Consider the following 12,531-nt stretch of genomic DNA (forward strand, 5'->3'; position numbering starts at 1 on the left):
TTAAAAAGTAGGTGGGACTTCCCTGGTGGCACAGTGGTTGAGAGTCCGTCTGCCGATGCAGGGGTCACGGGTTCATGCCCCGGTCTGGGAAGATCCCACATGCCGCAGAGCGGCTGGGCCCGTGAGCCATGGCCGCTGAGCCTGCGCGTCCGGAGCCTGTGCTCCGCAACAGGAGAGGTCACAACAGTGAGAGGCCCGCGTACTGCAATAAAAAAAAAAAAAGTAGATGAAATCTAGCCAAAATATCAAGCCTACAGTTCTGGTGAAAATAATAAATGACGTCTGAGATTAAATGAGAAAAATCATATGGACCACACTTCTAAAATGGTATATTATTGTTTATTTGTGTTATTCTGAGAGAACTGTGGTATTATATAACTTTTCGAAGATTTTGTTTTACATAGGGTATTTTTTGTTGTTAGGTGAAATATTTGTGTGTCCATGGTTCCAGACTGTTTTCAGTAGAACACATTACAAATTTTATAAGAGCATTTTCTGGGAATTTGAGATACGAATATTTTTAACAAAGCAGATAATGTAAATTAAAGATTCTCTGCAAGATGGTTTTGGTTAGTGTCTAATAGACAAAGAATGAAAGAGTAAAGACCATAAAGTAAAATCTGTATTTTGTACAATAAATGACATGATCAGCGGAGCATCTGTAGAAACATACAGCATTATAACATAATTTTAACATACTCAAAATTAACTTCCTTCTCCCTCTTGTGCAAAAGTGGGGCCTATATGGGTATACATGAAATGTACAGAGTAACTAACCTCCATTCCAAGCCAGACATGTATCTCGTGCATATCACAATGCCACTAACAGGATAGTTGGTGGCTGTACTTGTTGTATTTGATTAACTTGTTTAATGTTGGGTATTTTTCATCAGAAAAACCAAAAAGGAAAAAAGTTCTGAGAGCAAAACCTCTGTACCAATCCACTACAGAGCAAGTGCACGCATGAATCTATTGAATTTGAGCTGTACTTCTTATGCAACGCACGCTATTTACCCTGGGTGAGATAACTTGGACCCAATCAATTTTAGAATCTCTTTAGGCTTAACGAAAATCACATATGAAAGGAGGTACAGAGCAAAATTTAGAATGGAATTAGATCTCTACACCAACAAAAGTGTTTTTTTTTGTGGTACGCAGGCCTCTCACTGTTGTGGCCTCTCCCGTTGCGGAGCACAGGCTCTGGACGCGCAGGCTCAGCGGCCATGGCTCACGGGCCCAGCCATTCCACGGCATGTGGGACCTTCCCTGACCGGGGCACGAACCCGTGTCCCCTGCATCGGCAGGCAGACTCCCAACCACTGCGCCACCAGGGAAGCCCCAACAAAAGTTTTATGCATGAATTCCAAGGTCAGGCAACTTGGTGAACCATGATGCAGTCACCAGTCTCAGTTTAATTGCTGTTTTGATGCCTGTGGAACATCTAGGACCATACCAGGCAGTGAGCATGGAACACTTTTTACTTAAGCAGAAGCTTTAGGATTCTCTACCCAAGAAGAGAACCCACAGGGCAGCATTTCAAACAGCAGACCTTTACCATGAACCTCCTGATTTACTCAAGTCAGACTTAGGATCCCGATTTTTATCACGAACAAGCAGGCTCTTACCATCATCCTGAATGATTCTCCACAGGTAGTCGGCCACTAGACTTTTAAGGGATCTTTTGTGAGGCGAGCCTAGCCGATGAGGAAACATAACTGTCGTGTCCACAGCTGAAGTATGAATTAACTGTCAAATGAAAGAGGAAAACTCTTTAGACGTTCTTCCCAAGGAATAAGGAAACTGATGGCAGTAACTGTAGCAGCAGTAACTATGCTACAAAACCAAGTGACATGAGCAGTTACAACAGGCCAGTCACTAGGCACTTAACTTGGATTATTTCACTACAACCTGCAGAGTAACCTAGCAAGGTAGGTATGTTATTGTCCCTTTTTACAGCCAAGGAAACTGAGGCTTCGAGAGGTTAAGAAAGTTGCCTAAGCTGAGTCAGCAGGGTAGAAGGAAATCCAGTCTCAGCAGCCTGACTTCCAAGTCCACGTTCCTACCAAGAGAGCACCACCAGGGGGAAGCATGAGCTCAGAGGTGTTCCAATAATTACTGGCAGGGTGAGGGTCGGTAAAGGGTGAGCCAGGCCCCTCCCACCTTGTGACTCAGCGGAGGCACGGGGACACCTCACTCTAGTGCAAGTCCCATTTCAGTGGTTTCTCTGTCCCTGGGGAGGGAGCATGGACAAGGATTAGTCCCATCTAGGTCCAAATCCCCTCTGCTTACACATGGAAAAAGGTGAATAAATTTTTCCTGATATTTAATAAAGTAGGAAATAGTGATACAATAAGAGAAGGGTCAGATAACTGAGAGCCTAGACTGTCAGGTACCAGTTTGGATTCCTTGTTAGAAGAGCTGTACTTTGAAAAAGCGTTGAAGAAGATTAGCCTCAGGACAAGAGTAATTTAAAGACTGATCAAGAAGAGAGGGGTTGGGGCTTCCCTGGGGGCGCACTGGCTGGGAGTCTGCCTGCCAATGTAGGGGACACGGGTTCAAGCCCTGGTCCGGGAAGATCCCACACGCCACCGAGCAAATGGGCCTGTGCGCCACAACTACTGAGCCTGCAAGCCACAACTACTGAAGCCCGCACACCTAGAGCCCATGCTCCGCAACAAGAGAAGCCACCGCAACAAGAAGGCCACGCATCGCAATGAAGAGTAGCCCCCGATCTCAGCAACTAGAGAAAGCCCGTGCGCAGCAACAAAGGCCCAATGCAGCCAAAAATTAAATAAATGAATAAAAAATAAATTTATTAAAAAAAAAGAAGAAGAATGGAAGTTTAATGTTTAGCACCTACTACCCCCCATCCATAAACGCTTTAAATTCTCACTTTTAATGATCAGCCAACTCCTGGACACTGGTTCCTGGCTGCAGAATACTGAGCACATGAAAGAAGGTGGTGGGGGAAATAGAGAAAAATAGAGAAATCTACGAGTAATCTGGGTGAAAGAAACAGACTGATTACAAGGAATAAAAAAACACAGTGGTTTCAAATTTTCTGGTCTGGGAGACAAGTGAAATAGAACGGTTCCTGGAAAATGGGAGAAGGAAAGTCATGGTGAGAAACTGAGTCTGAGACAAGCTGTCGCTGAGGTGACAGAAGGCCATCCCTGTGAAGAGCTTTCTTACAAAAAGCTTATGTCCCCAACTCTCTTTGCTCACACTTGGGTGGGGTCTGGTGGAAGCACATTCCAGTCTCATCTGTCACATGCAGAGACAACAGTGCTGTGTGAAACAACTATCTATACTAGGGTACCAGCTTTGCAGGGAAAGAGGTGGATACTCAGGAAAATTAAATGGCCTTACTGACATTCTTACACTAAAGAAGAACTAGCCCTTCTCGGCATGAAGGTAAGTCCTAGGGGTGGCTGAAACAAATAGTCAAGGTCCCCAAAGTTCTAGAGTTGCGCTGTGCAATGTGGTAGCCACCAGCCACATGTAACTATTGAAATTAAGTAAACAAAATGAAAAAATCGTTTTCTCGGTCACATTAGACACATTTTAAGTGCTCACTGGCCACATGTGACTAGTGTCTACCATATTGGTTAGTGAACACGTAGAACGGAGAGTTCTGTTGCAGAGCACTGTTCTAGATCGGGGGTGGCCACCAAACTCTCTCTTCCGAGGTATAAATAGTTTAGGCTTGCAGGCCATACCACTTCTGTTATAACTACTCAACAATGCCACTGTAGTATGCAAGCAGCGACAGAAAATACATCCATGAGTGGGTGTGGTGGCTCTGTTCCAATAAAAATATTTGCAAGAACAGGTGGCTAACATGGACCATAGTGTGCTGACACCTGTTCTAGAACATGGAGCAAAGAACAGACCATTTTAACCTGGAGTATTAAGGGGGAGATTTTCAAGTCTATCATGCCAAGAAAAATGAACATGCCATTTGATTTTGAGCCTACCTTACAGGTAGGCTTTATAAATCTACCTGACTTAATATGAAAAAGTATCTTCCAGTACGTGACTATAATAACCTATTAGATAAACGTAGCTTTACCCACTTGAATATTAAAGACAATGATCTGAGACCATGTCAAAAGAACGATTTTGGTTTCATCACAATTGATAATGGACTTTTGTTCTGATCTTGTTTAGCCAGATGACTTGGGCATCTTATACTTCTTCTGGTTTGTAAGAGTTGGACAAAGTCATCAGCATAGTGATTCTTATCTTGTTTTGTCTAAAAGGGCAAATCAAGCATCAGTGATAACACAATGATAATGACTACCACATTAACGCATACAGTTTTATAAGAACATGAGCCTTTAACTCTTTACCTTAAGTGCATAGAGACTACCTTCAAAGCTATGTCCAATTAGTACAGTGTCAGTGCTGAACAGGTTCAACAAGGTGGCTTGCACATCACGGATTGAGGTTTTCGTGTCCTTCGAGTCATCTTCAACCACACCAGAAAACCTATCCCAAGAAGACACACAGTGCATGTAAGAGTACAACTAAGTAGATTTCATCCGTTATAGTTAGAACACATTACTGACTCAACGTGACAAACATTTGATGAACAGAACAAAGATCTTATTGTATGTCTGCCAACTATCCCTTTACTAGGTTATATTGATATAACCTAGTAAAATTTATAATTTGGATCAATCATGTAAGGCAGGGGGAGACATTATTACAAGTTCATAAAGTTCCTTTGTGAACTCTCATCTCTGTATAATCTGAGTTTTGTCAGTTACAGTTAAGTAGTCTATCTCCCATTAAGGCAAAGCTAAAGATGAAATGTGAGAAACATGGAAAAGCAGAAGGAGCCCTAAGCAGAGTCTAGACAACCTGAGTTTGAGCTATGCTATGACTCTGCCATTTACTTATTATATTTGATTTTCAACAAGTTGCTTAGCCTTCTGGTTTCAGTCTTCTCATCTGTAAAGTAGGGTCAATTACCAATCTTAATGGCTTATAAGGACCCAATGAAAATACATGCAAACAGTGAAAATACATGCAGAAAATGGACTATCCTAGTGGTTTTCATGAAGCACATACTAAAAGTAAGTGTTCAGAAATGTGGCTACTGCTGTCCTTTACTGCAAATTAGGAGAAAAGAGATAAAAATACTGCAAACGTATTTTCAATGTAAGCTGTATGTTCATAGTACTGTCTCCTGAAGAAAAGATACCTGGCTCCATCATCTGGCTTAGTTAAGGAATGTGATGCATAATCAAATATTTGAATTAAGAGGACATTATCATGGATGGAGTACTTGGGTTCATTTTAAAAGAATGCAATACATTGAACCCTTTTGACTTTTTTGTGTGTGTGTGCGGTACGCGGGCCTCTCACTGTCGTAGCCTCTCCCATTGCGGAGCACAGGCTCCAGACGCGCAGGCTCAGCAGCCATGGCTCACGGGCCCAGCCGCTCCGCGGCATGTGGGATCTTCCCGGACCGGGGCACAAACCCGTGTCCCCGTGCATCGGCAGGTGGACTCTCAACCACTGCGCCACCAGGGAAGCCCCCTTTTGACTTTTTCTTTTAAGATTCAAGTTTTTAATTTTAAAGCAAGACCTTCAGTTCTCATTTTGCTGCTATGAGTATCAGTAATTAGCAAAGCATTTCCTGACTTGTTCCAAAAAGGAGTTAGAAAAGATTCCGCTAAACCCATGGAAGAACGAGAACCAATAAGAGTACAGTAACTTTAAATATAGTACAATTTTGTTTGTCAGTTATAGCTCAATAAAGTAAAAAAAAAAGTAAAATATAAAATAGATGGGGCTATTAGGATATGGCCAAAATGAGTAGGAAAAAAAATCAAATGAGGTCAGGAGAGAGATTAGTAACAAAATGCATTTTCTGATAACAGCAACTTTTACTGAGTTTTTATGTATACAATCATTTTTATGAACCATGAGGAAATTTAGGTTAAAAAATACTTGTTAGCAGAATTCTTTATAATTATTCTCAAAATTTATCACAACTTTTTTTTTTTTTTTTGTTGTAATCACAACAACTTTTAATTCACTTGACCACCTTGCCTTACTGGGTCCAAAATTATGGACGTACACATATATAATATATATTATGTATACTATATATACTATAATACTATAAACTACGTACTATAGTATATAATGCATATAATATACACGTGTATATGTGTATCAAGTCATATTTGTTCATCTATACATATACAAATGTATGTATATATGTGTGCATGTATACACACACACACACGTCATATTAAGTACCATTGGAGAATTTGTTCAAGAAAATTGAATAAATACAATCACACCAGTAATTAACACTTCTAAATTTTCATTGTACAATAAGATCAATGTCTTCTATTTTATATTTAAATAGATATAGTTAAATAAATATATAAATATGTCACGTCATATGGCTTATGTGCCTTTAGGAAATCCAATTCAATTAATCAATGATATTGTTGGGTATTTTATACGAGGTTTTTAAAAATAAAAGGCACATCTGTATCATACTATCTCAAGTTAGCATTGGATTTGGATCAGAAACATGTCCTACTTGAATAATAATAATAAAATAGAATTTGCACTGAACCAGTGTTCTGTATGCTATATCAAAGCTATGTATACTCAGTGACACGTCTACAGGATTATAGAAATTTTCATCTAATGGGAATAGTATGGTATTTTCAGAAGAAACTGATTAATGATTGAATGAATAAATGAATGAATAAATAACTTGTTCAATATTTTTGTCTGTCTCTCTAGCCTCCTACCTACCATTCCAACATGTAAACACCATGAGTGCTGAGGCCGTATCTCTCATTTCGGGTTGTTACCCAGGGCCTAATACAGTGTCTGCATAATTTTAGCAAGGTACGCAACAGAACATGAATCGTTTTGAATAAACAAATTAATTAAAAGAAAACAGTGTTAACTCATGCTCTAAAGTTGAATCAAATAAAAGTACCTAGGCTAAAACTCAAAGTACATGTTGAATGTTCTATAATTTCAAAAACAAACCCCTGTGTATAATGCATACCTAGTGTTATAGTCAATGACTTCTTCATCTGGTTTCACAGATGTATCATAGCCCACCTGGAGGCTGGGATCAACCACTGTCACTTGAGTAAGTTCCAAACCTTTGGCTGTATAGCGCTATAAAGACGGAAATATCAAATTTAAACATCATATTGGGCAAACATATTTTAACATCTTAGATATCTTAAAGGAATATTTCTAACTGGAATATACAATCTAACCCAATCATTCAGTTTTGGTAACAAAAGCCAGTGTGTGGATCTGACGGTCATATAAAAGATGTTCCAAGCTTTAATTTTTTCCTTAATGTTGGTAATATTTCTGCTAATAAAAATAATTTCATTTTCTTGGCATAGGCTTTACAATTATTTTCATTAGAGATCAGTGCTATCCAAAAGAACCTTCTGTGAAGATGAAATGTTCTATTTCTGTCCTGTCCAATATGGTAGCCACCAGCCACAAGTGGGGATTGAGTATTTGAAATATGGCTAGTATGACTGACGAACTAAATTTTTAATTTAATTTAATTTTTTATTGAGGTAACATTGTTTTATAACATCATATAAGTTTCATGTGTACAACATTATATTTTGACTTCTATAAACACTACAGCACGCTGCACCACCAAAAATTTTGTTTTCATTCATCACCATACAGTTGACCCCCTTTACCCATTTTGCCCTCCCCCGCTTCCCCTCTGGTAACTGCTACTCTGTTCTCTATACTGACACGTTTGTTTGCTAGTGGATACCATATTGAACAATGCAGTTATAAACCTTGTTGAATGAAAAAAAAACATTTGATTTCTAAGCCAGAAACAGCTTTCATTGTCTGCAATTAAAAATCGAAGCTTAAGGCTTACCTGGTGGCGCCAGTGAGAGGCCCGCGTACCGCAAAAAACAAAAAAACAAAACAACAACAAAAATCTAAGCTTAAAAAGTGAACACTTCCCTTCTATATCTATTAAAATTAAACTCCACAAATCTGCTTTCCAAATATGCCACAGGGAACAAAAATTTAATTTTATGTTTTGTTAAAGATGACTGTTCACATGATGTTTGACACATACAAAGCACTTTGCCATATATTAGTGTATCTGATTCTCACCATCACTGTTGGGTTATTATTAACCTCATAATTTACATATTGGAGCATCCGGGAGACTTGCCTGATAAGCAGTGGAGCTTCCGAGGTCTCATGATTCCAAGTTCTGTATTTCCCCTACTGTTTAGTATTGATTCTCATATGGAAGAAGGTAACTCCCTATAAACATTTTACTGTCTCTATAAAAACAATAGCTTTTTAAAAATTAAAGCTTTTATGCTGATTTGGGGGATAACAGTAGTATTCATAACATTTTCCACCCCTGTAATTTCAGCAACGTAATGAGTAGGACAAGCAGTGATTATATATAAATAAAAATTAATAAGTAAAAGAAAGAGGATCGTGGGCCAACTCCTGGCTCCATCACCAAGTGCAGGTATCCCACCAAGTCACTTAACTCTTTTCAGCTTCAGTTGCTTCATCTGAAAACGTGTGAACAACATCGCAGCACTGTGTGGGACTGAGAGAGAGAGCCTGGGAACGTTCCTTACACATGCATAAATAAGGCAAAACATACCACCAACGTACCACCTCACAATTCACGGCAAATACAACGTGATTCCCGCTGCGGGGTGGGAACTTGACAAAAGTCTTCACAAAGCCTTCTAGGTTTGCTTTTTGGTCCTGAACATGAAGCTGAAACGAACACTGCCAAATAAGTTACTGTATGTTTTGGCAAGAGCAACTAAGCTCATAAAAATTTCATCAACTGAAAATTAGTGGATTATACCAAATGCTTATGGTTTCCCAAGGTCTGCGCAGGAGGCAGCAACTCTGGTTCTGAAACAAGCAGCATTCTGGGGAACAAGCCCTACCTTGGCGACCTGACACCCGGGGGATCGAAGGACACCTTCACAACAGCTGTACCGCCTTTCTGAGCTACCAAGAACTGCAAACCACACGAAAAGTAAAAATCAAAACAAGCAAGCTTGACAAGGCGGAGTGGCTAACTCCCAGAGCGTCTCACGCACAAGGATCTTTAAGACTGCACCATGCAAGCGATCTGATGTAAAGTCTAAAACTCTGCATGGTTGCTTTTCTAGCTATTATGTAACAAACAGGAAACACTGACTCCTAGAAGCCGAGTTCTCAGAGGCTGCACTTTGAAGGTGAATTATAATTACCAGTGTCTTGAATGCCTTTCTCCCCTTCCTCCCTTTGCTTCCCCATAACGTGGCCGGGCCCCTCAGCTCCTCTCCTGATATCACTTCTTTATCCTGCTTTAACTCTACCTCAACCATCCTTTCAAAATATTCTCCTCCCTGACCTGCCCTCTGTGCTGAAGCCCCTGGATGATGGGCTCCGGCTACCACCCTCTCCCTTCCTGCATCTGACCCGAGGACATCACCCAGTTACATAGACTGAGACCGTAACAAAGATGTTGTCTCCAACCTTGGCTGGACCTCTGAAATCCCGACACCCTCTTCTTCCACTGCCTTGGCCAGACACTTCGCACATTTTCACAGCAACAAGCCTAAGCCTTCATCTCTCTTTTATCTCTCTCACATCTTCCATCTCACCCGTACCCTTACCTACCCCCAAGCCCTTCTTCCCTCTGGCCCAAGGTAATGTTCTCCCAACTGTTCCCTAAAAACCCCTCTGCCTACAGTAGGTTTTGCACCAGATTTCCCATAAAGTGTGGTTAGATTAATCTTCCTCAAGCACATTTTTCATTACATCACTTTCCTCAAATGCTTCACTTGTACATTGCTGATCAAATGCAGATTTTTCAGGCTGGCACTGAAGACTCTTGTTTAACCAACCTTCTATTACCCATCCAATCTTGACATCTCACGCCTTTATCTTACCTTCTCCTGTGATGAGAAAGGGAGGCTGAGAACCAGTATTAACAGAGCATCTGTTAGAAGCCAGGAATTGGACACGTCAGCTCACTAAACTGCACACAAAGCTCATTCTATGAATGTGGAAACAAAAGCTCAGAGAGCTTCCGAAACCTGCTCAAGGTCTCAGAGAAAGTAAGTGGTGAAACAGCCCAAAATCTCAGGTCCGCCGGCTCCAAAGTCCCATTCTGTTCATTATGCTGTGTTGTCTAGTTATTCCACACAGTAGTTAATCTGCTACTTTTATTCTCCTTCAGTGTCTTCCTATTTTTCTTCCTTTTTGGAATTTACAGTCTCCCCACCCACTAAAACTAAGCCCTAAACACTTAAGTCAAACTTGTCTGATTTACTTTACTATTGATCCATTATTCTTATATTGATTCTATAATTCAATCACATCCACTGTTCCTCTCTACTTCCTCTGCCCTGCTTTATTTTCTTCATAGCATTTATTATAATAGCTTTCATATTCATTTCCATATCTACATAAATAATTCATCTGTTCACCCATCTATCCACGCAGATACTGACAGCCTGTATGCGTTAGGTACCATGCTAAGTGCTGGGGAGACATTCGGTCCCTCCAAGAGCTTGCAGTCTTTTGAAGATGGCAGATAAATCACTAAATCATTACAAAATGCAGTTGGGTGCTGTCAAAGGCAGTGACAGTCAAAGGCCCTCAAAGGTTGTGATAGAAGAGGGAGGACCTATTTTAGGTCACGGGGTCACGAAAGAACCTTGAGTAGGTCACATTTAAGCAGAGACCCAAAGGATGAGAAGGAACCAGCTGCGTGAAAAGGAGACAGCAGGTTAGAAGGCTCCAGAAAGTTGGCCAGTGTGATAGGAAAGAAACTGTGGAAAGGGTACAAGATAGCGGGCAGAGGCCAAATTCGGCAGGGTTGACAAAGTTATTGAAGAATTTTCATTAAAGCAGGGGAGTGATGTAAACAGAACTGTGATTTAAAAATTATTCTGGGGGTTGTTGGGTGAGAAGTAGCTTGGGGCGGGGGAGTGTTAAGACTGGGAGGATGCTGCAGTAGCTTGGGAAGGAGATGAGGGTCTTGTGGCCCTGGTGGGGGGCAGCAGAGGTGGAGAAGAGACACTTTGGAGGTAACAGAACAAATGGGACCTGGAAACTGCTGAGATGAAAGGGCGCACCAGGGAGTTCCCTGGCGGTCCAGTGGTTAGGACTCGGTGCCCTCAATGCCGTGGCCCGGATTCAATCCTTGGTGGGGGAACTAAGGGCGCTGGCATAGGCAGAAAAAAAGAAAAAGGGAAAAACAAAACAAAGGCCTTGAATGGGGGGGTGTGCACCGAGGGGAGACAGTGATGACTGCACCCAGGTTTTTTGGTCTGAGTAGGGAAAAAAAACATCTGAGTTGACTGTAGGGAATTTACTGTGCTGGAGAAGAAATGGGGGCTGGGCTGGGGGAGAGGAAGCAGTTGTTCATCCTCACTCAGTGCAGGGCAGGGGCCAAGGAACTGAAGCCGTAAGCAATTATTCTAATGCTGGCCCGTGAAAAGCAGGTGAAGTCAGGAGGTAGTTGATTGACCTGAGGTCTTAAACAGGCAGAAGAATCATCACAGCCATACTTCTTGAGCCAGCGAGCTCCAAAGTTAAGAAGTGATGGTCGGGAGTAAATGTTTGTAATGGAAACTTTTGAATCAATACAGTTTCTCTTTACTGGACTCTATTTAACAAATACACGTTGAACTGAATACTTTATTCCACTTTTCTCCCCATCGCTTTGCCACCGGCTCATCAAGTAAATGAAATGGAACGACCAGACACCTGCCTTTATGACTCACCAGTCGGCCAAAGTGGTAGTGACATTCCTCTACGCTGCTGTGTTTGCCTGCAGGAGTCACGCCATAGATCTTCCCACATCGACAGCACATCCTCCTAGAAGCTAAAACAGAACATGAAGTAGAGTTATTCATGAATAGATTCAGGGCGGGAAATGAGGACCTGCATGCAGAGACTTGCCTTTGCATTCCTGATCCTGTCGTGAGCACACACTCAGTGTGATCTCCAAGTAACAGGAAAAGGAACAGAATTATGCAAAGGGGTACGTGCAGGTGAGCTGCTTCCGCATCAGGGCTGCCACTGCTCAAACAGGCATTCTCCCACCTGCTTCCAGAGTCAGCCCAACGCCAGGGGATTGTGGTTTTAGCACCACAAGTTGACTGTCACCAACTTGATCTGTCATCAACTCTAGTACATAGTAACTCCTGAATTAGGACCCATGTCTTCCTTTTAGACACACAGTGATCTGTTTATTGTCACTGAGAGTGTATCTGGGCTTTTCACTAGACCCGTTTATGAATACTTGTTTTTATTAATGACCCTCAAACTGGCTCTGATGACGATGATGACAGCAACTCTTCTATTTGGGTGTCTGTTATGCGATGACGAGGCAGGCACTGCACCAGGCACTTCAGATGCACTATTTTAACGGATTCTCATAGCTACTGATGGGGCAGCTACCATAATCTCATTGTTCAGAGTGGGGAAGCCGACACTGGGAGAGTGACT

General features: G+C 41.5%; 1 protein-coding gene across 1 annotated transcript in view; it reads right to left on the bottom strand.

Moving 5' to 3' along the window:
• The window catches only part of LOC137227916 (RNA exonuclease 1 homolog), a 51,368-nt gene that overhangs the window by 2,585 nt on the left and 36,252 nt on the right, over positions 1–12,531 (bottom strand). The window contains exons 8-11 of the mRNA XM_067744553.1: positions 11,805–11,905; positions 7,052–7,167; positions 4,353–4,491; positions 1,626–1,746 (exon numbers count right to left, since the gene is read on the bottom strand). Coding sequence (XP_067600654.1) covers positions 1,626–1,746; positions 4,353–4,491; positions 7,052–7,167; positions 11,805–11,905 — 477 coding nt within the window. The remainder of the gene's footprint in view (positions 1–1,625; positions 1,747–4,352; positions 4,492–7,051; positions 7,168–11,804; positions 11,906–12,531) is intronic.

The sequence above is a fragment of the Pseudorca crassidens genome, chromosome 7 (genome assembly GCF_039906515.1).
Source record: "Pseudorca crassidens isolate mPseCra1 chromosome 7, mPseCra1.hap1, whole genome shotgun sequence".
Lineage (NCBI taxonomy): Eukaryota > Metazoa > Chordata > Mammalia > Artiodactyla > Delphinidae > Pseudorca > Pseudorca crassidens.